The sequence below is a fragment of the Tachyglossus aculeatus genome, chromosome X2 (genome assembly GCF_015852505.1).
Source record: "Tachyglossus aculeatus isolate mTacAcu1 chromosome X2, mTacAcu1.pri, whole genome shotgun sequence".
In the NCBI taxonomy this organism is placed as follows: domain Eukaryota; kingdom Metazoa; phylum Chordata; class Mammalia; order Monotremata; family Tachyglossidae; genus Tachyglossus; species Tachyglossus aculeatus.
The window spans coordinates 20,320,117-20,347,870 of record NC_052100.1 but is presented as its reverse complement, the minus strand read 5'-3'; the positions used below and the strand labels follow the sequence as shown (position 1 = coordinate 20,347,870).

The window sequence follows — 27,754 nt, the reverse complement described above, 5'->3', positions numbered from 1 at the left end:
TCAACTGCATGGCTCATAAGGAATACATCTATGAAAATAAATGTGATGTTGCCACCCTTGCAGAAAATTAGTTCACCACTCCACAAAACTTTCTCAGCATGAACACTGGGAAAGTTAGATGAGTGATAATGGAGGGTATGTTTAATCCTAATTTCAAAATACAATTCTAAAATCAGTCTAAAATAAAACACTTTTGCAATGCAAAATCCAGTTCTCACTCCACTGAATTCAGGATCAGTTGTTAAAGCAACAAGGTGAGAAAGGTTCTGAGGTGAATTTTATATGAAGTTAAGGAAGTGATATTTTTCACTTTGCTGATGAACCTAAAGACATTAGCAGGAACACATTTTGAGGCAGTATATACGAGAATATTTAATTTGCTTCTATTCACACCTTTCATTTAATGTACCTTCACTAGTGTTTTACATAAAGAATTACCTTTTAGCATGAAGTGACATGGATATCAAACAAGTATTATTGTTGACTTTAAAAATATACATAGTGTTGCAAACTTATTTTGTCTTCTTCAACAACTGAATATCTTTTTATTCAGTATGCGCATTCGTGTTTTTTGTCCTATACCATCGAGTCGTCTCTGACCCATAGTGATGCCATGGACACATCTCTCACAGAACGCCCCACCTCCATCTGCAATCGTTCTGGTAGTGTATCCATAGAGTTTTCTTGGTAAAAATATGGAAGTGGTTTACCATTGCCTCCTTCCACGCAGTAAACTTGAGTCTCCGCCCTCGACTTTCTCCTGTGCCGCTGAAGCCCAGCATGGGTGAGTTTTGACTTGTAGCAGATTGCCTTCCGCTCGCTAGCCACTACCCAAGCTAGGAATAGGATGGAATGGACAGGCCTGCTCGATTCTCCCTCCCGTAGTCGAGACTGGTAGCGTACTGGAAACTCTCCAGGTGCGACCCTGAGAGGTCGCATTCATGTTTTACCTAACTGCAAAAAGAAAAAGGAAGTAGATTTACTGAATGGAAAAAAAATTGCAAAATTACCAGGCAAATTAAAATTTCATTGCATAGTCTGTTGAATCAAGGATTCCTATAATCTTAGTGCTTTAGGAACTAATATAATTTTATATGTTATTTGTTAAGCATTTACTATGCAACAGGCACTGTACTAAGCACTGGGATAGATATAAGCTAAGCAGGTTGGACTTGTCCCACATGGGGTTCACAGTCTTAATCTTCATTTTACAGATGAGGTACTGAAGCACAGAGAAGTGAAGTGACTTGTCCAAGGTTACACAGCAGACAAATGGTGGAGTCAGGATTAGAACCCAGGTCCTTCTGCCTCCCAGGCCCATGCTCTATCATTCAATAGTATTTATTAAGCGCTTACTGTGTGCACAGCACTGTACAAAGCGCTTGGGAAAGTATAATAGAACAATAAACAGTAACATTCCTTGCCCACAATGAGCTCACACTAGGCCACGCTAATCTTCAGTTCTGAAGGAAGTGTCCAGGCTCATAGCACCCTAAATCAGATTGGCTTTGTGTTTCAACTGACCTTTCAAGTGATGGGCCTCTTAAACTTCAAAGTGATGGCAGATAAGTTTTAGGATGTGATGTGGCTCCGGCTTGCTCCTTTGTTAACGGATTGACAAATTGCAAAATCTAAGGATCAAAAGAATTTCAACAAAATTGTGTTTGATGTAGCAGTTACTACAGAAAAAAGATTTCATCAAAATTCTGAGGATTTGCAGTATTCCAAAAGAATTTCAAAGCTACATTATGTGTCCCTTCCTATTACCGATTATTAATCAACTTCAGATAAAGATAACTGCAGTTGCTTTACAGGATGTTAGCCTTCCATCCATTATTCTACTGATCTTGAAAAACTCAGACTATTTGCAAAACATCAAAGTTGTATGAAACAGAATTCAGATTATTTTCAAAACTTCTAGTTGGGTATGAGTGAGAGACAAATAACATTGTTTCTTAATGAGTCAAGAGCTTAATTCTCCTGAGGAAATGAATTCCAGAGACTGTCATGGCTGTCAATCCATCAATCAAAGGTATTTATTGAGCACTTACTGTGTGCAGGGCATTGTACTAAGTGCTTGGTAGAGTACAGTATATAGAGTACAGCGCTTGGGAGCAGCATGGCCTAGTGCAAAGAGCATGGGCCTGAGAGTCAGAGGACCTGGGTTCTAATCCTAGCTCCACCACTTGCCTGTTCTGTGACCTTGGGCAAGTCACTTAACTTCTCTGTGCCTTGGTTTCCTCATCTGTAAAATGGGGTCTTACATTTGCAGCCTTACATTTCCTCCTACCTTTAGAACATCTCTCCTTGGATGTTCTGCTGACATCTCAAATTTAACATGCCCAAATCAGAACTCCTCATCTTCCCATCCAAACCCTGTCCTCCCCTCTGACATTCCCCATCACTGTAGACAACACCACCATCCTCCCTGTCCCACAAGCCCATCATAACGTTGACCTTATCTTCGACTCATCTCTCTCACATTCAACCACATATTTAATGCCACCAGATCTTGTCAGTTCTATCTTCACAATAGCAACTAAAATACACCCTTTCCTCTCCATCCAAACTGCTACTATGCTGATCCAAGCACTTATCCTATCCTGTTTTGACTACTGCATCAGCCTCCTCACTGACCTCCCTGCCTCCTGCCTCTCCCCACTCCAGTCCATACTTCACTCTGCTGCATGGATCATTTTTCTGAAACAACATTCAGTTCATGTCTCCCCACTCCTCAAGAACCTCCAGTGGTTGCTTGTCCACCTCCATATCAAATAGAACTTCATACCATCGACTTTAAAAAGCCCTCAAAAGGCTCTTCCCCTCCTACGTTTCCCCACTTATTTCCTATTACAACCTAGCCTGCTCACTCCGCTCCTCTAATGCCAACCTAACTGCTATACTTCAAGCTCATCTATTTCACCACTGACCCCTTGCCTAAGTCCTCCTTCTGGCCTGAAACTCCCTTCCCCTTCATATCTGACAGATCAGCGCTCTCCTCACCTTCAAAGCCTTCTTAAAATCACATCTCCTCCAAGAAGCCTTCCGCAACTAAATCCTCACTTCTACTCCTTCTCCCTTCTGTCGCCCTTGCACTTAGCTCTGAACCCCTTAAATACTTGATATTCACCCCCCCCAGACCCACAGCACTTATGCACATTCATAATTTATTTTAATGTCCATCTCCCCCTCTTGACTGTAAGCTCCTTGTGGGTAGTCACTCAATCAATCATATTGAGTGCATACTATGGGCAGAGCACTGTACTAAGCACTGGGGAGAGTACAATATAACAGACATATACCCTGCCCACACGAACTTACAGTCTAGAGAGGGGTGAATCTTGTCTACCAACTCTGTTGCATTGTACTCTCCCAAATGCTTAGTACAGTGGTGTGAGCCTGTTGTTGGGTAGGGACCATCTCTACATGTTGCCGACCTGTACTTACTACCCAAGTGCTTAGTACAATGCTCTGCACATAGTAAGCACTCAATAAATACGATTGAATGAATGAATTAAAGGTGTGCACAAAGTAAGCACTCAGTGCCATTGACTGATCGATTAAAGATTCAATACCTGTTCTTCCTCCTATTTAGACGGTAAGTCCCGTATGGATCAGGGACCGTAACTGACTTTATTAACTTATATCTTCTACCCTAGTACTTAGAACAGTGCTTGACACATATTAAGCACTTAAAAAATAACATAGTTATTACAGTGCAATAGAGTTGGTAGACATGATCCCTGCTCGAGAGGATTTTACAATCTAGTGCTTCTCCCTCATACCTCCATCAAGTGCTGGTTGTGCATAAATTTTTCTGCCCATGTGGATAATGAGGAGCTATTTAAGGGGCGGTGTAGCAATGGAAAAGAAATTCTTCCTCTGCCAATCATATGATTCAGGTTTTTAGTGTACAGTGGACTACATTGGAACCCCTTGAAATGGCTCACTGGATTATCAGAATTACCAGTGATTTGAATCATGCCAGGTTCTGAGAATTTTGGATAATCGAGGTCCTTCAGCAGTTCCAAAGGAATTAGGTCTGAATAGGAAATCCATCAGCGTTCCACTTTTCCTAAACCGTACACCAAGGAGATGCTTATGTACAGACTGGGGCTCGTTTGGCAGCTTTTTCCCTTAATGGCATTTAGATGTAGTCGGCATGTATTTGCTATATCCAGTCATTCGTTCATTCAATCAATCGTATTTATTGAGTGCTTACTATGTCCAGAGCACTGTACTAAGCGCTTGGAAAGTACATTCAGCAATAAAGAGAGCCAATCCCTGCCCACACCGGGCTCACCCACGTTCACTGCACTGAAATCAACAGGTCAGAGGTGTCTAGGGATGAGGATGGGAGTGTGAATGGGACTATATCATTGATATTTCTTTCCGAAAAAGATCTAAGGGGGACGGCCCTCGCCCACTTTATCCAGAAATACATTTTCCCGGCTTCTGCTCCGTTCTTTATCCCTCCCCTGTCCTCAATTTTATTTTTTTTCGGTGCTGCCTCTGCAGGGAAACGGCCTGCCACGTGGGTCTCCATTAGCAGAAGGGAGCAGGAGCGCAGGGCTCCCTTCGCCTCAACTCTCTTCATCCTGGACTGCCAGAAATCTTGGGCCATGTCACCAACTGTCCTTCTTCCTCCTCCTCCTCACTTCTCGGGGGGCGGTGATCGGCCGCTCCGCACCGCATCATTCCGGCTCAGCCTGGGCCACATGGCCACATGGCCACCCGGAGGGGCCGAGCCCACTCGGCTGCCCGCGGCGGAGTGGGAACCCGACTCGGGCACTGCAAATTCAGCAAACTCCTCTCTGGTGGAAGGCTCCACTAGGCACCCGCCGGAGGGGTGGGGGCGAAACCCTGGCCCGCTCTACCTGGTTCCTTCCCGCAGATCTCCCGTTTCGGGGCCCGGGGCGCAAGGGAGTGATCGATTTATCCGGGGCAAGTGGGGAAAGCGATTTGGAATTGCCCCCGCTTGGACCTCGGACGCCCTTCGCTCCCGGCTCGCTCCCTCCCTCCCCCCGCCGGGCTGCTTGGTACGGGCTGCAACAGGCAGGTTTCCCCCGACTCCTGGGGGGGGCGGCCGGGCCGTGGCGGAGTCCGGATCCAGCTGAGCCAGGAGCAGCAGCAGCAGCCACGACGACGACGACGATTCCCCGACAACTTCGTTCCACTTCTCCGTCTGGGAACTGCTGCTGCTCCCGCTCCCCAGCGAGAACGCTTAGCCGAAAGCTGGGAGAGTCAGGATGAGGAAAAGACGGGTCCAGCGGATGGTGCTGGCCACTTGCATCGGCTCTTTGCTCCTGGTGATCTTCTACTTCCAGAGCAGCCTGAATCCCGGTGAGACCCCCCCTCCCCCCTTATCCTCCCAGGGCTTTAATGTATGTGTGGGGAGGTGGAAAATTCATTCATTTATTCAGTCGTATTTATTGAGCGCTTACTGTGTGCAGAACACTGTACTAAGCGCTTGGGAAGTACAAGTCGGCAACATATAGAGACGGTCCCTACCCAACAACGGGTTCACATCCCAGGGTTTGCTCCCCTCTTTTGTCAGCCTGGGACCTAGAATGAATTTCCCAGCTCATACATCTCCATTCCCAGGAAGGGGTCTTGGGGCTAAAAAAAAAAAAACAAAAAAAAAACCACCTTCCAGATATAAGACCCCTGTCCCCCCCCCCCCCCACACACACATTTCCTACCCCCTTCTCTCCCACTGAGACCATTCCCACTCCATCCTCTCCCACCGAGGAGCAGATTCCTTATGTACACCAGGAGCCTGTCTCACCCGGGTGGCCCTGTAGGAGATTGCAATGAGCACTAGTGGCACATGGATCTCATTTGCGCTGGGCACTGGCCAATTAGAGGCCCAAGAGCGGGACAGACTCATTGAATGCAGGTCAGGTTTTAGGTGGGAGCGGGGGCGGTTTCTCACTGAAGTTGTCAACTGGCCCTCCCCAAACCAGAGAGCTCCTTGCCCTATTGGGCTAGGTAGTGGAGGTATGAGTCGGCTGCCCCTATCCAGGTTCATTCGGGATCCTCTTCTCCATCAAGCTCACCTTGGTCCAAACTGACATTCATGAGCACTTTCTGGCGTATGAAACATGAAACAGAGAAGTAGCGTGGCTCAGTGGAAAGAGCACGGGCTTTGGAGTCAGTGGTCAGGGGTTCAAATCCCGGCTCCGCCAACTGTCAGCTGTGTGACTTTGGGCAAGTCACTTAACTTCTCTGTGCCTCAGTTACCTCATCTGCAAAATGGGGATTGTGAGCCCCCCGTGAGACAACCTGATCACCTTGTAACCTCCCCAGTGCTTAGAACAGTGCTTTGCACATAGTAAGCGCTCAATAAATGCCATTATTATTATTATTGTACTAGTCGCCTGGGAGAATACAGGCTTATTGACTGAGTGGCACTACATGACCCACCAGGAGCTCACCATCTAAAAAGCAGGAGGGAACAGTTTACAGACTTCAAATTGAACACCATCAGGAATGACACCAGGCAAAAAGTTGGTTTCTTCCCGTCCTTGAAAGGCCAGCCCCTATCCAAACTGCAAAACCATCCCAGCTGTGTGGTGAAGGCATATTCAGTACAGGGGAGTGTCTCTCCCTCCTTAGTGGGTCTCATCCTGCTCCACATCCTCCTTGCCCTGACCCCTCAACTCCTAGCTTTTCTCTTCTGGGATTATTCAGGTCATTTTATTGGTCCTTTATGGGTTAGATGTGTCTCTCCGGCTGTCACTTTGGGAGCAGTAGAATTGGGCAACAAGCAATCATGCAGAATGACCCTGGTGAGGCATACGAATCATGGAGAATGATGTGGAGAGGGAGGGGAAGACGATCCACTTTCCCAATTACATGATAAGGCAGGGTACACTTTTGAAAACGAATCTTGCAGCTTGCATAGTTACCCAAAAGTGTCTCTCACCTAGTTGCCAAGGAGGCTTTTTGAAACTCCGTAAGGGCTAGCAGTTGGCAACCAGGTATCCTTGACACTGAAGTCTGCCTTGATCAGCAGCAGGGAAATGTTTCGGAGGAGAAGGAAAAATCTATGGTGGCCAAATAGGATTTAAATGGGAGAGAGTTTAGTGACAGAGCCAACTGTTGAAGTTATTTCTGACAGCCTTTCCAGAAATCCCATCAGTAAACCCTTATATCGGTAGGGAGACTCTTTTGTTTGTTGCAGCCTATCATGTTTTAGTGCATATATTCTGAGGGAGTTTATTTCTCTCTAGTGGTAGTCCGAGGGACCCCTGTCTTGAGGTGGATGATTTAAGGAGGAATTTTCCATTGAAGTCAAGAAGATAAGAATTCCAGCAGTCAGGGGCCCCTGCTAAAAAAGGGATACCATGTACCGACTTGCCTGGAGTGCAGGAACAGCTTTCTAAGCTAAGTAGAATACATAAGCATGCTTAGAAGGTATAGGCATGCAAAAATGAAACGTGAAAGATGTGTGAGTCCTCTACAAACCTGATTAAGTCGGCCACACAAGACTGTCTGAGGGAGGAAGACATGTCAGCATTTCAAAGCCAGGGGCCAAACTAGTCTAAGATAGCTGAGGTAGATAGGTAGATAAGATAGAGTTGGCTAGGCCTCCTGAACCCAAGAGCTGCAAAGCAAAAGCATATTTTTTAAAAAAATCCTGAAACTGGGGATGGCAAATAGACATGAGGTAGTGGTGAGTGGCAACAAGCAGGCTTTTCTGGGGGTGAAGAGGTAGTGGTGGCAAGCAAAAAGAGGGGGTAAAATTAATGTATGCAGGTGGGTTGCTCTATAAATGTTTTGCATACAAGAATAAAGCACTTTATTAGTGTTTGATAGGAAAAAGGCTTTAAATTATTTAGGCTCTTCATAGGCTTTATGATCTCTCCAAAACACCTTTTCCCCACAAGTTCAGTATGCTGCACATAGGTCATCTCCCTCTAAATTGCCATTTGCAAATGAGGCAGTTGGGTAGATGATTACATTGTAAGTTCCTTGAGAGCAGGAAACATTTGTCTGGCTTCTGTTGTACTTTCCCAAGTGCTTAGTCAAGGACTGTACAGTAAATACCATTGAGTAATAGATTCCTCACACCCAAGATCATGGTTCCACATTGATAAGTGCCTAAGTCACAGGAATAGACAGGGAGAGCCCATCCATACCAGTCTACCGGTGGTAGTTATTCATTCATTCAATCGTGTTTATTGATTGCTGTGTGCAGAGCACTGTACTAAGCGCTTGGGAGAGTACAATAAAATAGAGTAGGTAGACCTGATCCCTGCTCACAAGGAGCTTACATACTAGAGGGGAAGGCAGACATGAAAACAAATTACAGATAGATATGTATGTGTGCAGTGGGGGTGGGGGGAAAGTCAAAGTAGTAATAATAGTAATTATGGTATTTGTTAAGCGCTTCCTATGTGCCAAGCACTGTTCTAAGCGCTGGAGTACATACAAGGCAATTGGGTCAGACACAGTCCCTGTCCCACATGGGGCTCACAGTCTTAATCCCCATAGATGACATAGAAGGGAAGACAAATAGGGGAAGCTGTCTTGGAGATGTGAATTTTATAAGGCTTTGAAGGTGAGAAGAGTGGCGTTCTTTTGGATTTGAACAAGGAAGGAGTTTCAGGTCAGAGGGAGGACGCAGGCAAGGGATTGGCGGTGAGATAGACGAGATCATGGTACAGTGAGTAGTTTGGTGTTAGAGGAGTGAAGTGTGTGGACTGGGTTGCAGTAGAAAATCAGTCAGGTATGGTAGGAGGGAGCAAACTGCGTGCTTTTTAAAGCTGATGGTAAGGAGTTTCTGTTTGTGGAAGTGGATGGACAACCACCAGAGGTTCTTGAGGAATGGGGAAGCATGGATTGAACAGTGTTTTAGAACACTAGTCTGGGCAGCAGAGTAAAGAAAGGACTGGAATCGGGAAAGGCAAGGAGGTCAGCAAGGAGGCTGATGCGCTAATAAAAACGGAATAGGCTAAGGGCTTGGATCAGCATGGTAGCAGTTTGGATGGAGAGAAAAGGGCAGATTCTAGAGATGTAGAACTGACAGGATTTGGTGACATACTGAATATACACATGTTCCAAGGTGTGCAGTTGTGATGTAGCCTGGTCTCTGGGGGAACCGGGGGAAGAAGGAGGGGGAGGAACTTCCCAATTCCTCTGACATGTATTTGTGACCCTCCTGGCCTCCCCCTCAGTATTTCCCTGAAGGGAGGGGAGCCCCCAAGTAACCATCACCTGCTGGCCTCCACCCTTTGGGATCTGTAGGCTTACACGGTCAGTCGGTCCGTGTTGTTTTTCCCTCCCTACCTGTTGTTTTTCCCCACCCCCCAACTGGGGAAGAGCTTGTAGGTAGTTGGAAGGCTCATCATTACCATCATCAGTGTTATTTATTGAATGCTTACTGTGTGCAGAGCAGTATACTATGCACGTGGGAGAGTACAATACAACAGAGTTGGCAGATGCATTCCCTGCCCAGGAGGAGCTTACAGTCTAGAAAATGTGTCTTGATTGAACTTCCAGATCAAACTGAAAATTTTTCTGGTAGATTTTTCTACAAGGGTCTATAGCTTCCCAGCCTAGAGTGGCAAATGTTTTGGAGGGAGGAGGGAAGGGAAGTTCAGCCAATTTTTTCAGGAAGAAAAATCAAAATACTAAAATATTTTTGATTGATAATACGAGTTTCTTGTATTTTTTTATTGCAGTGTGTACCCTATAAATTTATCTGGGCACATTTCAACCCAGTTCGTAGGGCCTAGCAGCCTGAAAGTGAGCTCGCCCTAGGAGCAGCATGGTCATGTACAATGAGAACATTTTAAATTAAAAAAAGAACCCTAAAAGGCGGCAATAGGCTTGGGCAATGACCAAGAGGGTCACAAGATAGAAAAAAGGGTTTGGGAACTAGTACTCTTAACTGGATGTCTCAATTCAAATTAAATTTGCAAAACCCTTCCCCATGCCCAACTTCCCTATTATTGTGGGTAAACTAAGATTTCAATTGCCTCCCAAGCACAAAAGCTTGGAGTCATCTTCCACCCTTGCTGTCCTTCATCCTTCACAGCAAGGCAGCTTTTTTTTTTTAAGGATCTCTTGCATCTGCTTCTCCTCCTCCACCCCCTTGCTCATATCCTCCCTGGACTACCTTAATCAGTTCTTCATCGGACCCCTCGCTTGCAGTAGTCCTTCATTACAGTTGCTCTTCCACTCCAAGATCAATCCGAAAATGGTCTCCTTGCTCTTCAAGAAATTGAGGGTTGACTCGAAAACCCTTGAGAGAGGCTACTGTAGAAATCTCATCGTTTCATCTTCTTGGGGAAGAAAAAGCCACAAAGCAGCTGCCCTGAAACCTAACAAGGTCCGTTAGGAGATACACTGGAGCTCTTCTTTGCAGATTCAAGGCACTGGACCTTTCCAAATGGAATTGCTTGTTATTAGCAGGGGTCTTTGTGTTCTGCTTTAGCGATAGTGTCAGGTAGATAAGGGGGTTTGGGTTGAGGTAAAAAAAAAAAAAATAAGAGTTGGGAGCAACAACTGTATTTGGGATGAGTAGATCAAATCAGTCTGATGGCATTCCAGGGACTGATGGCATTCCAGGCTTCCCAATGAGATGTGGGACTGCTCCAGCTTTTGATCTGTTATAAAGCATTGAGAAAGCAGGCTGATTTAGGACCCAATGACTGGGTTGTTTGCAGCAAAGAGCCCGGCCAGGTCATAGCTTTCTGCCAGAACCAACCACTGGCCCAGTGCCAGAGCCCTCGGACTGTCTCAAGAGGGTGGGTCCAGCCTAGAGGGATTTAATTCTGGGCGCAGAGTACTGTACGAAGCACTTACTTTGATCCAGATTTATCCTGAGGACTGCCAGAACCGGCCTGGTTGCTCAGGTGTCCCCTGGAATAGGATCTGGCCTAGGCTCAGAATGCACCTCAAGAGGATTGCAGGTTGGGGGTGTCCTGCAGCCCAGTCTCCCCCATTTGGCATTCAGGTGGGAAGTGGCCTCCTGTGTCGTGTAACTTTCTTCACCTGGAAAAGCAATGGGCTGTTGAAGAGCCCCTAGGGGACCTCCGACCTGTTAGCCCTCAAGATACTTTTGCCTCCAGCAGGGAAGCATGTAGCTGCTTGCTCCCCACTGGAGAGGCACAGTTAGTGCCATGGAAACGAGGCAGTGTCTCCTTCGTTCTTACTAAAGCAGGTGAGCTTTAGCCCAGGGAAAGATGACTCTGTGAGCTGATGGGCGATGTGCCAACTTCTCCATTCTTTTTGTTGCCTCTCAGGCAATTTCGGGCAGTCCCCCTTGCTTGGGAGTAAAACTAAGTAGGGAGGACTGCTTGAGTCCTAGCAATTTAGAGGGTGTGTCTGGAGAATTCCCTGCAGACTGTAAGCTTGCTCTGTAAACTGTAAGCTCCTTGTGGGCAGGGAGTGTGTCTACCAACTCTGTTGTACTCCCCTCAAGCTCTTAGTAGAGTAAGCACTCAATAAATACCACTGACTGATTATTAAGGCTTCACAGTGCTCAGGGGGTACAGACCAGGGAAGGGTGACCCCAACCTGTTAGCCCTCAGTAGGCTGTGAATCTCATGTGGGACAAGGATTGAGTATGATCTTATTACCCATCGTCTACCCCAGCCGTTAGTGCAGTGCTTGGCATTTAGTAAGCATATAATGAATGCCATACGTAACTACACCTCAACACACCTTCTTTGCCTCTCCCAGAATAACTTTCTAAATGCAGCCTCACCACTCTCCTCTCTCTGCCCAACTCTGCCACTTGTCTGCTGTGTGACCTTGGGCAAGTCACTTTGCTTCTCTGTGCCTCAGTTACCTCATCTGTAAAATGGGGATTGAGACTGTGAACCCCATGTGGGACAAGGGACTGTGCCCAAACCAATTTGCTAGCATCCAGCGCTTATTACAGTGCCTGGTACATAGTAAGTGCTTAACAAATACCATTATCATTATTATTATTATTTCTAGGCCCTCCTAAAAAGCCACCTCCTCCAAGAGGCATTCCCTAATTTAAACTCACCTTCTGAGCCCTGCCATTTTATCTGTCATCTTAGCATTTGTGTGTATATTTGTTTATTTCTTGATTGAATTCTTTTTTCTGTTTTTTGTCATTTGTATCTATGCTCTTTCTTATGTTTGGAATGTGTATCCATTTGTCTTCCCCAGTAGATTATAAACTCCTTGAGGGCAGGGAGTGTGTCTCTTCTGTTGTATACTCTCATGGTAGTCCAAGTGTGCTTTTCTGCCGCGATGCCTAGTGGGTAGAGCATGCGGGTCTGAAAGTCAGAAGGATCTGGGTTCTAATCCTGGCTCTGCCGCTTGCCTGCTGTGTGACTTTGGGCAAGTCATTTTACTTATCTGTGTTTGTTACCTCCTCTGTAAAATGAGGATTTAGACTGTGAGCCCCATGTGGGACAGGGACTGTGACCAACCAGATTTGCTTGTATCCACCCCGGCACTTAGCACAGGACCTGGGACATAATAAGTGCTTAACAAATACCATTATATTATTATTATAGGAAAATAAGACCTGAAGGAGTGTGCTTGCAAAAAAGAGTAGATGTTCTTCATTTGAATAACAGCATAATAGCTCATTCACTAGCCCACACCGCCTCACATACAAAAAAACTTCTCCTCAGGGGTAATCGAAGTGGGAGCAGGTATGGAATAGGGTGCCGAGGGGAGACGGGTTCTCAGTGAGGGCGGGAGGCAAAGGGGAGCAGGGGATTGTGAGCCTTTGGAGATGGGGAGACTACTGGGAGAGAGATTTGCAGTATGAGAGAAGAAAGCAATGGGTTGAGTTCTCACCACAGCTGTCAGAAGACACTACAGGAGGGAAGGAAGGTCAGAATTGAAGGAAGGAATGGAAATCCTGGTGGAGACTGATGTGAGGAATAAGGAGTTGAGAGGAGAGGAAGACCTGGAAAGATCCAGTAGTGGTGGAATAAGGATTTGGTTGCAGAATCCTTGATTCCAGGGATGGCCCCGAGAGACATCTGCTGTGATTCCAATGCAACAGATGAAAGACTATGCCACCTGTTGGAGAGTAGCAATGCGAATTGGGAAATTAAAAAAGAAAAATGAGAAAGCTCATTTGCTCCTCAGCAATACTTTTAAGGAGGCCTGGGATACAGTCTATTTAGAAGCTAAATGGTGGCTGAAACAAAAATCATTGTGCGCTTAATCAGGTCTAACATACTAGACTGATTTGGGGGTAAGGGGCGAGTAAGGAAGTACATGTGTGAGAGAGCTCTGTGGCTGGAAAAGATCAGAAAAGTCATCTGTCCAGTGTCCAAAGCCAAATACGCTGAACAGCCCATGTATGTCTTCGGTGTTTGGAAACCAAATCAACGAAGCAGTGAGTGAATGGTATTTATTGGAGTCCTTACTACGTGCTGAGCACTGTGCTAAGTGTTTGGGAAAGTACATGACAACAGAGTTAGGAGGCACATTCGCTGCCCACAGTGAGTTTACAGTCTAGATTACAGACATTAATATAAATGAATTACAGATATGTGCGTAAGTTCTGTGGGGCTGAAGGTGGGGTGAATAAAGGGAGCAAATCAGGGTGACGCAGAAGGGAGTGGGAAAAGAGGAAATGGGGGCTTAATCAGGGAAGGCCTCTTGGAGGAGATGTGCCTTCAATAAGGCTTTGAAGGTGGGGAGAGTAATTGACTGTCAGATAGGCAGAGGGAGGGAAGAGGCTAGGCTAAAGGCAGGACTTGGGCAAGAGGTTGGCGGCATAGTAAGCGCTTAACAAATACCAACATTATTATTATTATTATTATTATTGATGAGATGGAGGGACAGTGAGTAGGTTGACATTAGAGGAGCGAAATGTGTGGGCTGGGTAGTAAGCAGAGAGCAGCGAGGTGAGGTAGGAGGGGTCAAGGTGATTGAGTGCTTTAGAGTCGATGGTAAGAAGTTTCTGTGTGATGTGGAGGTGGATGGGCAATCACTGGAAGTTGTTGAGGAGTGGAGAAATATGGCCAAATTTTGTAGAAAAATGATTTGGGCAGCCAAATGAAATTTGGACTGGAGAGGGAAGAGACTGGAGGCAGGGAGGTCAGCAAAGAGGCTAATGCAGTAGTCAAGAAGGGAGTGAATAAGTGTTGGGAATAACGTGGTAGCAGTTTGAATAGAGAGGAAAGGGTGGATTTTAGCCATGTCATGAAGGTGAACCAACAGGATTTAGTGATAGATTGAATAGGTGGGTTGAAGGAGAGAGAGGAGTCAAGGATAACGCCAGGGTTACAGGCTTGTGAGACAAGAAGGATAGTGATGCTGTCTACAGTGATGGGGAAATCGGGGAGGACAGGGTTTGGGTAGGAAGATAAGAAGTTCTGTTTTAGACATGTTAAATTTGAGGTGATGGGTGGACATCCAGGTGGAGATGTTCTGAAAGCAGAAGGAAATGTGAGACTGCAGAGAGGGAGAGAGATCAGGGCTGGAGATCTAGGTTTGGGTATCATCCTCATAGAGTTGGTATTTGAAGCCATGGGAGCAAATAGTTCTCCAAGGGAGTGGGTGTAGATGGAGAATAGAAGGGGACCCAGAACTGAGCGTAGAGGGACACACACAGTTAGGGATTGGGAGGCAGAGGAGGAGCCTGTGAAAGAGACTGAGAATGAGTGGCCAGAGAGACAGGAGGAGAACCAGGACAGGACAGTGTCAGTGAAGCCCCAAGGTTGGATAATGTGTCCATTAAGAAGTGAATAAATAAATTATTTATTTAAATAAATAACTAATGTGTTAAAATCAATTACAGATATGGGAAGCAGCAGAGTAGAAGAATCTGTACATAAGTTCTGTGAGGGTTGGGGTGGGGAAAGTATAAATATACCCTCTAGACTGTGAGCTCGTAGGCAGGGCTCGTCTCTATTGCTGCATTGTACTTTCCCAAGTGCTTAGTACAGTGTTCTGCACTTTAGGGAGGTACCCCTGCTGAATAAGTTGGGGGGGGGGGGGGTGCTGCCGAGGAGGAACCCCATAGATCCTCACCAACATTGAATTCTGTTTGTCATGCTCAAGAGCCCTGGGACTAGAGCTCTTGTTAGTAGGACAGGGTCCCATGCAAGCCAAGGGGAGAGGGAGCTGAATGGTTGAGTGCTTAGCAAACAGCCACCTAGGTAAACTGTCAAGGCCTCCTTGGAAATGGTCAGTTATGGGCGAAGAATGTCTAAGAATGCCCCGAGACTTGAGTGAGTTCTGTTCAAATGTTGCCAGTGGATGTGCCACAGTTTCCCACTGCTGGATCACAAGAAGAAATTCAGTCCCAAATTTAGAGTCTGTTGTTGACTCACAATTGGAGTCCCGATTCTTGTAGGCTGCAAATTAAAGGTCTCTGCTCTGAATTGCTGTTTGTCCAGTGCTACCTGCTTCTTTCTCAGAGAACAAGTTGCAGAGGGCCTGGATTCGCTGTCCTGAAACTGATCATTGTGACTCAGTGGTTCCCCCACTTGATATTGACTATTTGCTGGGTATGGTCACCTTCTGGCCTGCTGAGAACCTGAGTAGCATCTTGTGAAGTATAGGTAAAATTGTTGAGGGCTCATCTGTCTCAGTGGTCACTGAGGCCCCGTAGTTGCCATGGTAGGAGAGGACTGGTCGAGCGGAGTTTGAGGGGAAGGAGAGGCGGGAGGTCCAGTCACTCAATCAATTGTATTTATTGAGCGATTATTATGTGTAGAGCACGGTACTAAGCGCTTGGGAAGTACAAGTTGGCAACATATAGAGACAGTCCCTACCCAACAGTGGGCTCACAGTCTAGAAGGGGGAGACAGAGAACAAAACGAAACATATTAACAAAATAAAATAAATAGAATAGATATGTACAAGTAAAATAGAGTGATAAATATGTACAAACATATATACATATATACAGGTGCTGTGGGGAAGGGAAGGAGGTAAGACCGGGGGGATGGAGAGGGGGGTGAGGGGGAGAGGAAGGAGGGGGCTCAGTCTGGGAAGGCCTCCTGGAGGAGGTGAGCGCTCAGTAGGTCCTTGAAGGGAGGAAGAGAGCTAGCTTGGTGGATGTTGGGAGGGAGGGCATTCCAGGCCAGGGGGATGACGTGGGCCGGGGGTCAACGGCGGGACAGGCGAGAACGAGGCACGGTGAGGAGATTAGCGGCAGAGGAGCGGAGGGTGCGGGCTGGGCTGTAGAAGGAGAGAAGGGAGGTGAGGTAGGAGGGGGCGAGGTGATGGAGAGCCTTGAAGCTGAGGGTGAGGAGGTCCAGTGAGAAGCCCAGTTATGGGAAGCCCTGGTTTGCCTTGAAGCTGAGCGACTTTAGGCCAGATCTCTCCCCGGTCCTTCAGCAGCTCCTCTGGGATAAGACAGGAAGGATGTGGCTTGGTTAGAAACTCCTGACCCTGACTCAGGAGTTTGACAACTACTTATACCCTTGCTGTGTGACTTATTTGCTTAGAGTTGACTTTGGTGTAGGGATCTGGTGGGTAACATAGAGCCTTTTGTAATTTATTTTAATGGCTCTCTCGCCTGCTAGACCGTAAATTCCTTGAGGGCAGGGATCGGATCTGTCTACCCATTCCATTGTACTCTCCCAATTAATCAGTGGTATTTGTAATAATGGCATTTTTTAAACGCTTACTATGTGCAAAGCACTCTTCTAAGCACTGGTATTTATTGAGTGCAGAGCTTGGAAGAGTATAAATAACAGAGTAGGTAGATACATTCCCTGCCCACAAGGAGTTTACAGTCCTTGCCCACAAGGAGTTTACAGTAAAGAGTTTTTTATAGTATTTGTTAAGCACTTGCTATGTGCCATGCATTGTGCTAAGTGCTGGGGTAGGTATGAGATAATCGGGTTGGAAACAGTCCCTGTCCCACATGGGGCTCACAGTCTTAATCCCCATTTTACAGATGAGGTAACTGGGACATAGAAAAGTTAATAATAATAATGGTATGTATTAAGTATTTACTATGTGCCAAGCACTGTTCTAAGTGCTGGGGAAGATACAAGGGTAATGAGGTTCTCCACGTGGGCCTCACAGTCTTCATCCCTATTTTACAGATGAGGCAACTGAGGCACAGAGAAGTTAAGTGGCTTGCCCAAAGTCACACAGCAGATCAGTGGCAGAGCTGGGATTAGAACCCAGGTCTTCTGACTCTCTGACCCATGCTCTTTCCACTAGGCCATTCTGCTTTTCATAGTCTATAGGGAGAAGTGCTCAGTAAAGTGGTCTGCACAGAATAAGCGCTTACCATTGATTGATTGGTGCATATCTCCCCACTCATCATCAATTGTATTTATTGAGCGCTTACTATGTGCAGAGCACTGTACTAAGCACTGTACTCGGTTCTCCACCAAAAAGGGCATGGCAGGATCTTTGACCATTGGGCAACTTTGCTTATGGGCCAAGTCTACCTGGTAGCAGGAGAACTTTGATGGTGGGGGCAAAGGGATGTGACCTTTTTAGGGTTACCTTTTGTTAATTAGAAGTAACTGACCCTTTTTCTTCTCCTTATTACAACACCTCTCCACAGCACAGTTCAACTGAAATGCGGTGGACTGGTATAACATTAACCCGTTCCTGGAGGCTCCTTGGTGGCTGGGCTGAGATCCTTAAGCAGTTGCTGCTCTTACTGAGGTTACCCACTTAGGGCCCAGTGAGATGAGAGGAAGCAGATTATTCAATTCTACTGGTTGAACTTGTGGTTTCTAACTGAAGTGGAAACTGGGGTCAGGCCTGCTAATGACTCTCATTATAACCAGGCTGGTAGCATCTGTTTATTTGTTTGTTTGTTTTAAATGCCAGGCACTGTGGCACAGGGACTCTGTCCAACCTGGTTTTCTCTACACTGTGAGCTCCTTGTGAGCAAGGATTGTCCCTGTTTATTGTTGTAGTGTTCTTTCCCAAGTGCTTAGTACAGTGCTCTGCACACAGTAAGCACTTAATAAATACGATTGAATGAATGATTGAATGTATCTATCCCAGTGCTTAGGACAGTGCTTGACACATAGTAAGTGCTTAATAAATATCATAATGAATTAACCCAGGATTGGATAGATCATCATCACCATCATCATTATGGTACTTGTTAAGCTCTTACTGTGTGTCAAGCATTGTTTTAAACACTGGGGTTGAGACAAGTTAATCAGGTTGGATACAGTCCCTGTTCCACAGGGGGCTCACAGTCAAAATCGTAAGGAGGAGGATTGAATCCTTATTTTACAGATGAGGTAACTGAGGCACAAAGGACTCAAGTGTCTTACCCAAGGTCACATGGCAGACGCGTGGCAGAGCCGGGATTAGAACCCAGGTCTTCTGACTCCCAGGCCAGTGCTCTTTCCACTAGACCATGCTTCCCGCTGCCCTCCTTCCCACCTTCCCAATCCAGACCTGTGCCCTTAGGACGGCACTGACTGCCTTGGAAATGACCTTGCCCGTGGGGATGTGGACTGGTGAGCTATGGGATGTCCAGCATATGTGGTGATGACCTACTTCAGTCAGTCAGTAAATTGTATTTATTGAGCGCTTCCTGTGTACAGAGCACCGTACTGAGTGTTTGAAGAGTACAATACAGCAATGTAACAGACACATTCCCTGACCACAACGAGCTTATAGTCTATAGGGGGAGACAGACATTTAATTTAAATGAATAAATACAATTATAGATATGTATAAAAGTGCTATGGGGCCGGGAAGGGGGAGTCAAAGTGACACAGAAGGAAGTGGGAGAAGAGGAAAGGAGGGCTTACTCAGAGAAGGCCTCTTGGAGATATGCCTTCAGTAAGGTTTTGAAGGTGGGGAGAGTGCTTGTCTGATATGGAAAGGGAAGGGTATTCCAGGTCAGAGGCTAGATGTGGGTGAGAGGTCGACGGCGAGAGAGGAGATTGAGATACAGTGAGTAGATTGGCATTAGAGGAGCAAAGTGTGTAGGCTGGGTTGTAGTAGAGTAGGGAGGTGAGGTAGGAGGGAGCAAGGTGATTGAGTGCTTTCAAGCCTATTGTAAGGAATTTCTGTTTGATGCGGAGCTGGATGGGCAACCACTGGAGGTTCTTGAGGAGTTGGGAAACATGTCCTGAATGTTTTTGTAGAAAAACGATCCAGGCAGCAGAGTGAAATATAGACTGGAGTGGGGAAAGACAGGAGGCTGGGAGATCAGCAAGGAGTTTGATACAGTAATCAAGGCAGAATAGAATAAGTGTTTAGATGAATGTGGTAGCAGTTTGGGTGGAGAGGAAAGGGTGGATTTTAGTGATGTGGTGAAGGTGGAACCAATAGGCTATAGTGATGTAGACTGTAGACTCTAGACTGTAGGTAAGCTCATTGTGGGCAGGAAATGTGTCTACAGCTCTGTTGTGATGGTACCCTCCCAGGCTCTTGGTACACTGCTGTGTGCACAGTAAGCGCTCAGTAAATAGCACACATGATGATGATGAGAGGACTTGGGCAGGTGGCGTAAAAGTCAAGAATTGTTTACCTTTTCCTTGTGAATTAATGATACACCTATTCATTCTTAATTCCTTGGTTTAAATGGTCCTTGAGTTCATCCAGTTCAGGCCCCAGGCAGGCGAATGACTAAACCATCCAACACAGATGGTTATTTTTTAAAAAGATCCACCAGGGCTGGAGCCTCCACAACCTCCCTTGGGAGCCCGTTTCAGAATATTTTTTTTATCCCTGAGACAAGAAATTCATCCTTGTGTCCACTGGAAGTCTCCCGCTCTATTATATGCCTGTTTCTTCATGTTCCCGACATGGAGACCAAGTCGACACTCTCTCCACTGAAACAAACCCCCCCCAAAAATTGTATCCTTGGAGTCTGTTAAACACTCATCTTCTCCAAGTTAAGCAACCACAGTGTCCTCGTAGGACCTGTTTCCTGCCTTTTTAATCATTTTTGGCCCTAATCTATGGGTTGCGTAAGGGTTAAACACCACTTAAGACTAGATTGTACATTATAGAATTAGTGACCCTGGAGTTCCAGTCCCATAATAATCTGATTTATATATGTATGTATATATGTATATATGTTTGTACATATTTATTACTCTGTTTTACTTGTACATATCTATTCTATTTATTTTATTTTGTTAGTATGTTTGGTTTTGTTCTCTGTCTCCCCCTTTTAGACTGTGAGCCCAATGTTGGGTAGGGACTGTCTCTATATGTTGCCAATTTGTACTTCCCAAGCGCTTAGTACAGTGCTCTGCACATAGTAAGCGCTCAATAAATATGATTGATTGATTGATTGATGGATTGAATATGTGGGCTGAATGAGAAAGAGGAGTCAGGGATAACGCCAAGGTTACGGGCTTGTGAGACAGGAAGGATGGTGGTGCTGTCTACAGTGATGGGAAAGTCAGGGGGAAGACAGGTGTAGGTGGAAAGATAAGAAGGTCTGTTTTAGACATGTTAAGATTGAAGTGACAGAGGATGTCCAAATAGAGATGTCATGAAGGCAGGAGGAAATGCAAGACCGCAGAGAGGGAGAGAGATCAGGGCTGGAGATGTAGATTTAGGTATCATTCTCATAGAGGTGTAAGTTGGATCCATGTGAATGAATGAGTTCTCCAAGCAAGTGGGTGTAGATGGAAAATAGAAGGGGACCCAGAACTGAACCTTGAGGGACCCCCACAGTTAGGGGGTGGGAGGCAGAGGTGGAGCCCGTGAAAGAGACTCCAGGTTGGGTTCCCTGGCAGATTATTGTCCAGGGAGGGGCAAAAGGAAGGGGGGCCAGCTTCTCAAAGTTTGTGCCTGGAAGTGGGCAAAGGAAGGCTAGCTGTCTGACTGTGCCTTCTTACCCCTGCAAACCTGGAGAAGCCAGGATCTCCACCCTCCATGATAATAATAATGATGGCATGTATTAAGCGCTTACTATGTGCAAAGCACTGTTATAATAACAATGATGGCATTTATTAAGCGCTTACTATGTGCAAAGCACTGTTCTAAGCGCTGGGGAGCTTACAAGGTGATCAGGTTGTCCCACAGGGGGCTAACAGTCTAAATCCCCATTTTACAAATGAGGTAACTGAGGCACAGAGAAGTTAAGTGACTTGCCCAAAGTCACACAGCTGACAATTAGCAGAGCTGGGATTTGAACCCATGACCTCTAACTCCAGAGCCCGGGCTTTTTCCACTGAACCCTGCTGCTTCTCTATGATGATGAGGATATTCTGTTGTCATGTGACCTTGGGGCTGGTTGTGTAGCCAGAGTGACAGATCTCCCTAAGATAAAGGGACTGTTCTGGTTTGTTGGTCTCTGAGGAAAGAAAGAAGCTGAGTCTTTGCAGGAAATGTTTTGCCCTCACTCTAGAGCAGCGAGCCTGACACCTCTGTTCCTAGTTGTTGTGGGGGCAGGGGTCGGGTGGGGAGAAAAGATCTAAAACAGCAAAAATCATCCCAACCTGAGCTGCCAGCTGGGCCAGGTGATTCAGACTCCCTGGAAGGACGCCTAGTGTATTGTCTTTGCAGTCAGGCCTGGATTAGTAAGAATGATTAAAGCCCTAATGGGTTGCTCAGAAAAGGATCTAATCTATGACTTGATGTTTTGGGGTTTTTTGTGGTGTTGTTTTTTTAACATTTCTGTACCCACCCCCCACCCCCCATCCACCCACCCACCCTCCCCCCTTCCCCATGAGCTAGTTTCTGGGATGAGGGCAAGAAATTTCATTAACTCCAGATGTGGAGTTGGCAGGACAGCTGCTCTGTCTCTACTTCTCTCTACACCCCAGTCAGGCCCCAGAGGGGAACAGGGGCTGGGAACAATGGCTCATTCACCCGTGGATTGGATTTCCTTTCCATGGTCGGGCAGGGCAGGAGGGAATGGAGTGTGAATGTGAATTGCTCACCAAGGCTCTGTTGGTTGCACTGCACCATCCATTCCTGTTCTTATCCTGAAATTGGGACAGCCAACAGTATCCATTGCCTAGGCATCAGTAACACGAATCATTCAATCACTGGTATTTATTGAGTGCTTTCTGGGGGAGCTGCTCTGAGCCTTAGGGAAAAGCTGAGCAAGAGCAAGGAGTGTCAGGGGACTTCAAGGGCTTGGGTACTGAAAGAATGGGCAGTTATGAGGAGCCCTATAAGGCTGCGTAAAGAGGTGCTAAGGACAAGGACGGAAATGGCTGCTGCTTTGGGCCTTACCTTTGGCTGTTTGAACTTCCTCCCTTCATCTTGGATGACCACAGGTTAAAATCAGAGATTGGGAAGGGAAGGGGTTCTAGGGGCAGATGAAGTATTTCTGGAGAATCCTCCCCGGATGAATTGGTTTTCCAGGGCAGAGTAGATGTGAGTATAAATTCCGAGAAAGTGTCAAATGTCGGAGGGTGGATGTTCTGTCAAGAGGTGCCTCCTTTTGCCACTCGTCTCCTGGAGGCTAGTCCCATTCTGGCTCAGCCTGAGGGCATGTGGGCTCAGGCTGGGGAGGCCTGACCCAGGCTCTGGGTCAGCACAGGTTTGGAGGACCCCTGGGAAACTGGTGGGCCAGCCGGAGCTGATCCAGGCAGCTCAGAGCCAAGGATGGCTCTGGAGATTCCAGTCTGAATCACTTTCTGGACCTCCCATCCCCACCCCACTCCACCCCCCCATCCCACCCCCAGCTACCTCAGCAAGCAAAACTGAGTTTGCAGGTCAGCCCTAGACCATCCCAGCTCCCCCTGGGAGGAGCTTCTGACTCCTTCAAGAGGCCTCCCCCTACTAAGCCCTCAGTTCCCTTATTCCCCCTCCCTTCTGCATCGCCCTTATGCTTGGATTTTTACCCTTTATCCACCTCACCCTCAGCCCCACAACACTTCCGTATGTGTCCGTAATTTATTTTAATGTCTGTCTCCCCATCTAGACTGTAAGCTCCTTGTGATCAGGGAACGTGTCTATCAGCTCTATTATAATTTCCCAGGCACATAGTTCAGTGCTCTGCCCACAATAAGTGCTCAGTAAATATGATTGATTAAGATGACTCAAGAGCTGGAAACGTATCACAGTCCTTAAGCTAGCATTCTCCCATTTGCAGCCTGGCAGAGACTTCTGGTGGCACTTTGATCAGAAGTGCCATCTTTACAAGTTTAAAACTTCCCTCTATTTCTAGTTCTAACGATGTAGATTGGTCGTGCCCTCTCTTGCTTTCCTGGAAGTTGTCCAGGCTGTGAAGGGCTGCCCTTGGTATATTTCCTCTGATGAACCGTTTCTGAGCAAGTGGCCTATGCTGCAGCAGCTCAGATTTCTGAAAGGGACTGGAGTTTAAAGCTCAGTGGTTTTTTGCGGCTTTGAGAGGAGTTGCCCTATCCCAGCTGTGCATCCCTGTTGTGCACCCATTTTACTACCTCTTCTGTCACTCTCCCTTGTCTGTAAATCTCCTCCTTGTCAGTTCCACCCCCTGAAACCTAAAACTAAGCCATGCCAGTATTTACATATGGCTATATACCTGCACCTCTGCTTCTCCCTCCGCACCTCTGCTTCTCCCTCCTCACCTCTGGTTTTAGACTTGGAATCCCTCCTCTGGTTCTGATTCTCCCCATTAAACTACGTAATGAGGTTTGTTAGTCATGGATTCAATGAGCTGGGGCTCTCCTGTGGTGTAGCACACATTTCCCCTCCTTCTCTTCTCCCTGCAAGGTCAACCCCTACCTTTGACCTCCTCAAGCCCCCTGGCTCCCTGTTGACATTTCTCTACCTAGGATGCAGGGAACTGGAAATGTTGCTTGGAGGCTTAGCCGAAATCTGCTGTGAATTCTGACCCCCAGATCGGCTCCAAAACCTCCAGCCTGAGCTGCAACCACCAGCCAAGGGAAATAAATTCTGGGCTGGGCCAGTTCCTGGGGAACCCCCCAATAGGTTATCAAATTGGTACCTTGGGTTGGGGAGGGGGTCCCGGTTTTGTCCAGACTCTATGCAACATGTTTAGCACAGCGCTGTTGGAGGGTGGAAGGGGTGAGGGGAGCGCTATAGCCAAGAAGAACCAAGAGCCAACTCAACTCAGAGAAGGTCCCCTCCACCACAGAAGGTCACAAATCTATCAGTCAGTAATGCGCAGAGCACTATACCGAGCACTTGGAAGATTACAACAACAATAAAAGACCAGCTCCTTTACACTTGATGTGTTTACAGTCAAATGGAAGATGAAGCCAAACATATCTTCTTTACAAATGGTGTATGCATGAGGAAAAAATTAGGGTAGCAAGGGAATGGAAAAATGAATAAATAGATTACGAAAACCAGAATACTCTCAGTTTTCTTAAAGCGTGGAGGTTACCTTCTTGACAAACTCCGTGGGAGTACTCACCTTCTCTAGTACGTGCCCCTTGACCAACAATGTGTGCGTGCATGCAACTGTCTCTCTGAATTCTACTCAGATAGTCACATGTTGTTGGAAGAAGTTTCCTAATTGCTTAACAGCATTCCATTCAAAACATGTAGTTTTGGATCAGGGTGTATGGAAGAACCGAGCATATACTCTAAAAGTGCTTAAGGATGGCTTGTTGAGAGAATGTGACCTGAGGTGATGGAAATTAGTTGGAGAATGCCTTCTGAAGGAGATGGGTTTTGAGGAGGGATTTGAAGATGAGGAGAGTTGTGGTCTGGCTGATTTGAGTGGGGAGGGGGTTCCAGGCAGGTAAAATGGCGTGAGCAAGGGGAATCATTCATTCATTCATTCAATCGTATTTATTGAGCACTTACTGTGCGCAGAGCACTGTACTAAGCGCTTGGGAAGTACAAGTTGGCAACATATAGAGGTGGTCCCTACCCAACAGTGGGCTCACAGTCTAGAAGGGGGAGACAGAGAACAAAACAAAACATATTAACAAAATAAAATAAATAGAATATGTACAAGTAAAATAAATAAATAGAGTAATAAATATGTACAAACATATATACATATATACAGGTGCTGTGGGGAAAGGAAAGAGGTAAGGCGAAGGGGATGGAGATGGGGAGGAGGGGGAGAGGAAGGAGGGGGCTCAGTCTGGGAAGGCCTCCTGGAGAAGATGAGCTCTCAGTAGGGCCTTGAAGGGAGGAAGAGACCTAGCTTGGCAGATGTGGGGAGGGAGGGCATTCCAGGCCAGGGGGGTGATGTGGGCCAGGGATCGATGGTGGGACAGGCGAGAACGAGGCACGGTGAGGAGATTAGCGGCAGAGGAGCGGAGGGTGCGGGCTGGGCTGTAGAAGGAGAGGAGGGAGGTGAAGTAGGAGGGGGCGAGGTGATGGAGAGCCTTGAAGCCGAGGGTGAGGAGTTTCTGCCTGATGCGTAGGTTGATTGGTAGCCACTGGAGATTTTTGAGGAGGGGAGTAACATGCCCAGAGCATTTCTGGACAAAGACAATCCGGGCAGCAGCGTGAAGTATGGATTGAAGTGGGAAGAGACAGGAGGATGGGAGATCGGAGAGGAGGCTGATACAGTAATCCAGATGGGATAGGATGAGAGCTTGAATGAGCAGGGTAGAGGTTTGGATAGAGAGGAAAGGGCGGATCTCGGCAATGTTGCGAAGCTGAGACTGGCAGGTTTTGGTGGCGGCTTGGATGTGAGGGGTGAACGAGAGAGCGGAATCGAGGATGACACTAGGGTTGCGGGCTTGTGAGACGGGAAGGATGGTAGTGCTGTCAACAGTGATGGGAAAGTCAGGGAGAGGGCAGGGTTTGGGAGGGAAGACAAGGAGTTCAGTCTTGGACATGTTGAGTTTTAGGTGGCAATCAGAGGTAGGAGAGTCAAAAGCGTGTCACAGAAAGAAAGTTAGTTTAGAAGAAGCAGTGAGAAGCAGTGTGGCCTAGTGGACTTTTCCTTGGTCAATAAGGAAATTAGTGCTAAAGTTAGGGGCTTTCACTACCTAGTGCTTTAATCACCAAAGCTCTTGTAGTTCAGTGCTGGGGGTTGGGGGCGTTGATGACTTCCCACTGATAGGGGTTTTAGCTTTCCATGTCTGGAGCTTGCAATTGCTTTTCTGTGAGTTCTGGCTTCAACTATTGGCAGATACGTGACTATCCAGTGCTTAGAATAGTGCTTGGCACATAGTAAGCACTTAACAAATACCAACATTATTATTATCAGGCATCTGCAGAATGGTTGGCAGTCAGCCTGCAATAAGGCATAAGAGGGAGGAGTGTTGGGTCAGATCCAAACTGTAGAGGAGTCAATTCATCAATGGTATTTATTGAGCACCTGCTGTATGCAGAGCACTGTACTAAGTGCTTGAGAGGCTACATTGGCGTTAATAGACATGACCCGAGCCTCCAAGGATCTTACAGTAATAGTGGTGGTATCTGTGAAGCGCCTACTATATACCAAGCACTGTACTAAATTCTGGGGTTGAAATAAGAGACCACATGGGGCTCATAGCTTAAGTGGGAGGGAGAATAGGTATTGAATCCTCATTTTACAATTAAGGGAACTGAGGCCCAGGTAAGTGAAGTAACTTGCCCAAGGTCACACAGCAGACAAGTGGCAGAGCTGGGATAAGAACCCAGGTCCTCTAACTCCCAGGCCCGTGTTCTTTTCACTAGGCCATGCCATAAGGGGAGAAATCTAGTGGGGGAGACAGACACTAAAATAAATTACAGAGAGGAGGAAGGAGGAAAAAGGGTTGTATACGTGAGTTAGTGCTTAAGTAACAGGGTGTGTTAAGATCAGTACAAAAGTGCTCCAGGAAGTTGTGAGTACTTAGGTGGTAAAGTAGCAGAGCTGGGGGAAGAGTAACTGCTCCGGTCTAGAGCCATCTGAGGCAAACCACTACAGGGCTGGGCTGCTCCCAGCCTTAGGAGAATCCCAAGAAAAGTGTATTGGTTCAAGTCTTCCATCCTTTCCTTGTCTTATGCTGTCAAGTCATCTCCGACTCATCACGACGCCATGGACACATCTCTCCCAGAATGCCTCACCTCCATCTGCAATCGTTCTGGTAGTATATCCGTAGAGTTTTCTTGGTAAAAATACGTAAGTGGTTTACCCGTGCCTCCTTCCGTGCAGTAAATTTGAGTCTCCACCCTTGACTCTTCCCCCATGCTGCTGATGCCCAGCAAGGGTGAGTTTTGATGAGTTTTGACTTGTAGCAGATTGCCTTCCACTCGCTAGCCACTGCCCCAGCTAAGAATGGAGTGGATATGCCTCTGCTTGACTCTCCCTCCCACAGTTGAGACTGGTAGAGTACTGGAAACTCTCCAGGTGCAACTCTGAGAGGAACTTCCATCCTCACTCCCTTTCTTTTCCTCTTCTCTCTTCTTTCAGGACTCTTGCCCATTGCTAGGGAGATTCCTCAAGGAGTCAAACCAACCTAGTTGCCCCTGAGCAGTTTGGAACATCACAATGGGGATGGGAGGATATCCTGACACCCATCCACCCTCCCAGAGTTCCTCCTGTCAGAATCTGAAGTACATGCATACCAGTTCCATGGGACACTGAAACGACTTTGGAACTCTCAGCGCAGCCACCCGGAGGGGAAGCAATTTCCCCTAATTGGCCCTAATGATTTCTCTCTTGCCCATTAGCCTACTAATATTCAAGGGGCTTGATACTAATACCCTTTGCATGGGAAGATTCACTTGAGTAGACAAAAACAGTTTATTTGCTGTGATATATGTCCTCTTTATGTACCACCTGATTCACAGCTGCTTCCCCGCCTCCACCTTAACATTAATTTGCCCAGACCCTGGGGACTGTCCTGAGGTTAACACAGAGAGCAGCTGCAGAAGTGGGGGAGGGAGGATTGTAAATCAGAGGGGTTCCTGGAACAGGTTCTCAGGAGAGACTAGTGGTCCGGGACTCCAAAAATATTGGTCGTCTGCATGTTAAATTTGCCTCCGGTTAACAATGAAA

At 46.7% G+C, this 27,754-nt stretch overlaps 1 protein-coding gene and 1 non-coding gene across 2 annotated transcripts in view; one reads left to right on the top strand and one right to left on the bottom strand.

Moving 5' to 3' along the window:
- The first annotated feature begins 5,177 nt into the window (after nt 1-5,177).
- Nucleotides 5,178-27,754, top strand: part of LOC119949616 (carbohydrate sulfotransferase 11-like) — a 46,187-nt gene continuing 23,610 nt past the window's right edge. Inside the window, exon 1 of the mRNA XM_038771485.1 lies at nt 5,178-5,343. Within this exon, the coding sequence (XP_038627413.1) occupies nt 5,250-5,343 (94 nt within the window). The 5' untranslated portion in view covers nt 5,178-5,249. The remainder of the gene's footprint in view (nt 5,344-27,754) is intronic.
- Nucleotides 26,984-27,121, bottom strand: LOC119949756. Its single transcript, XR_005457293.1, has one exon. It is a non-coding gene; the product is annotated as a small nucleolar RNA SNORA7 (small nucleolar RNA).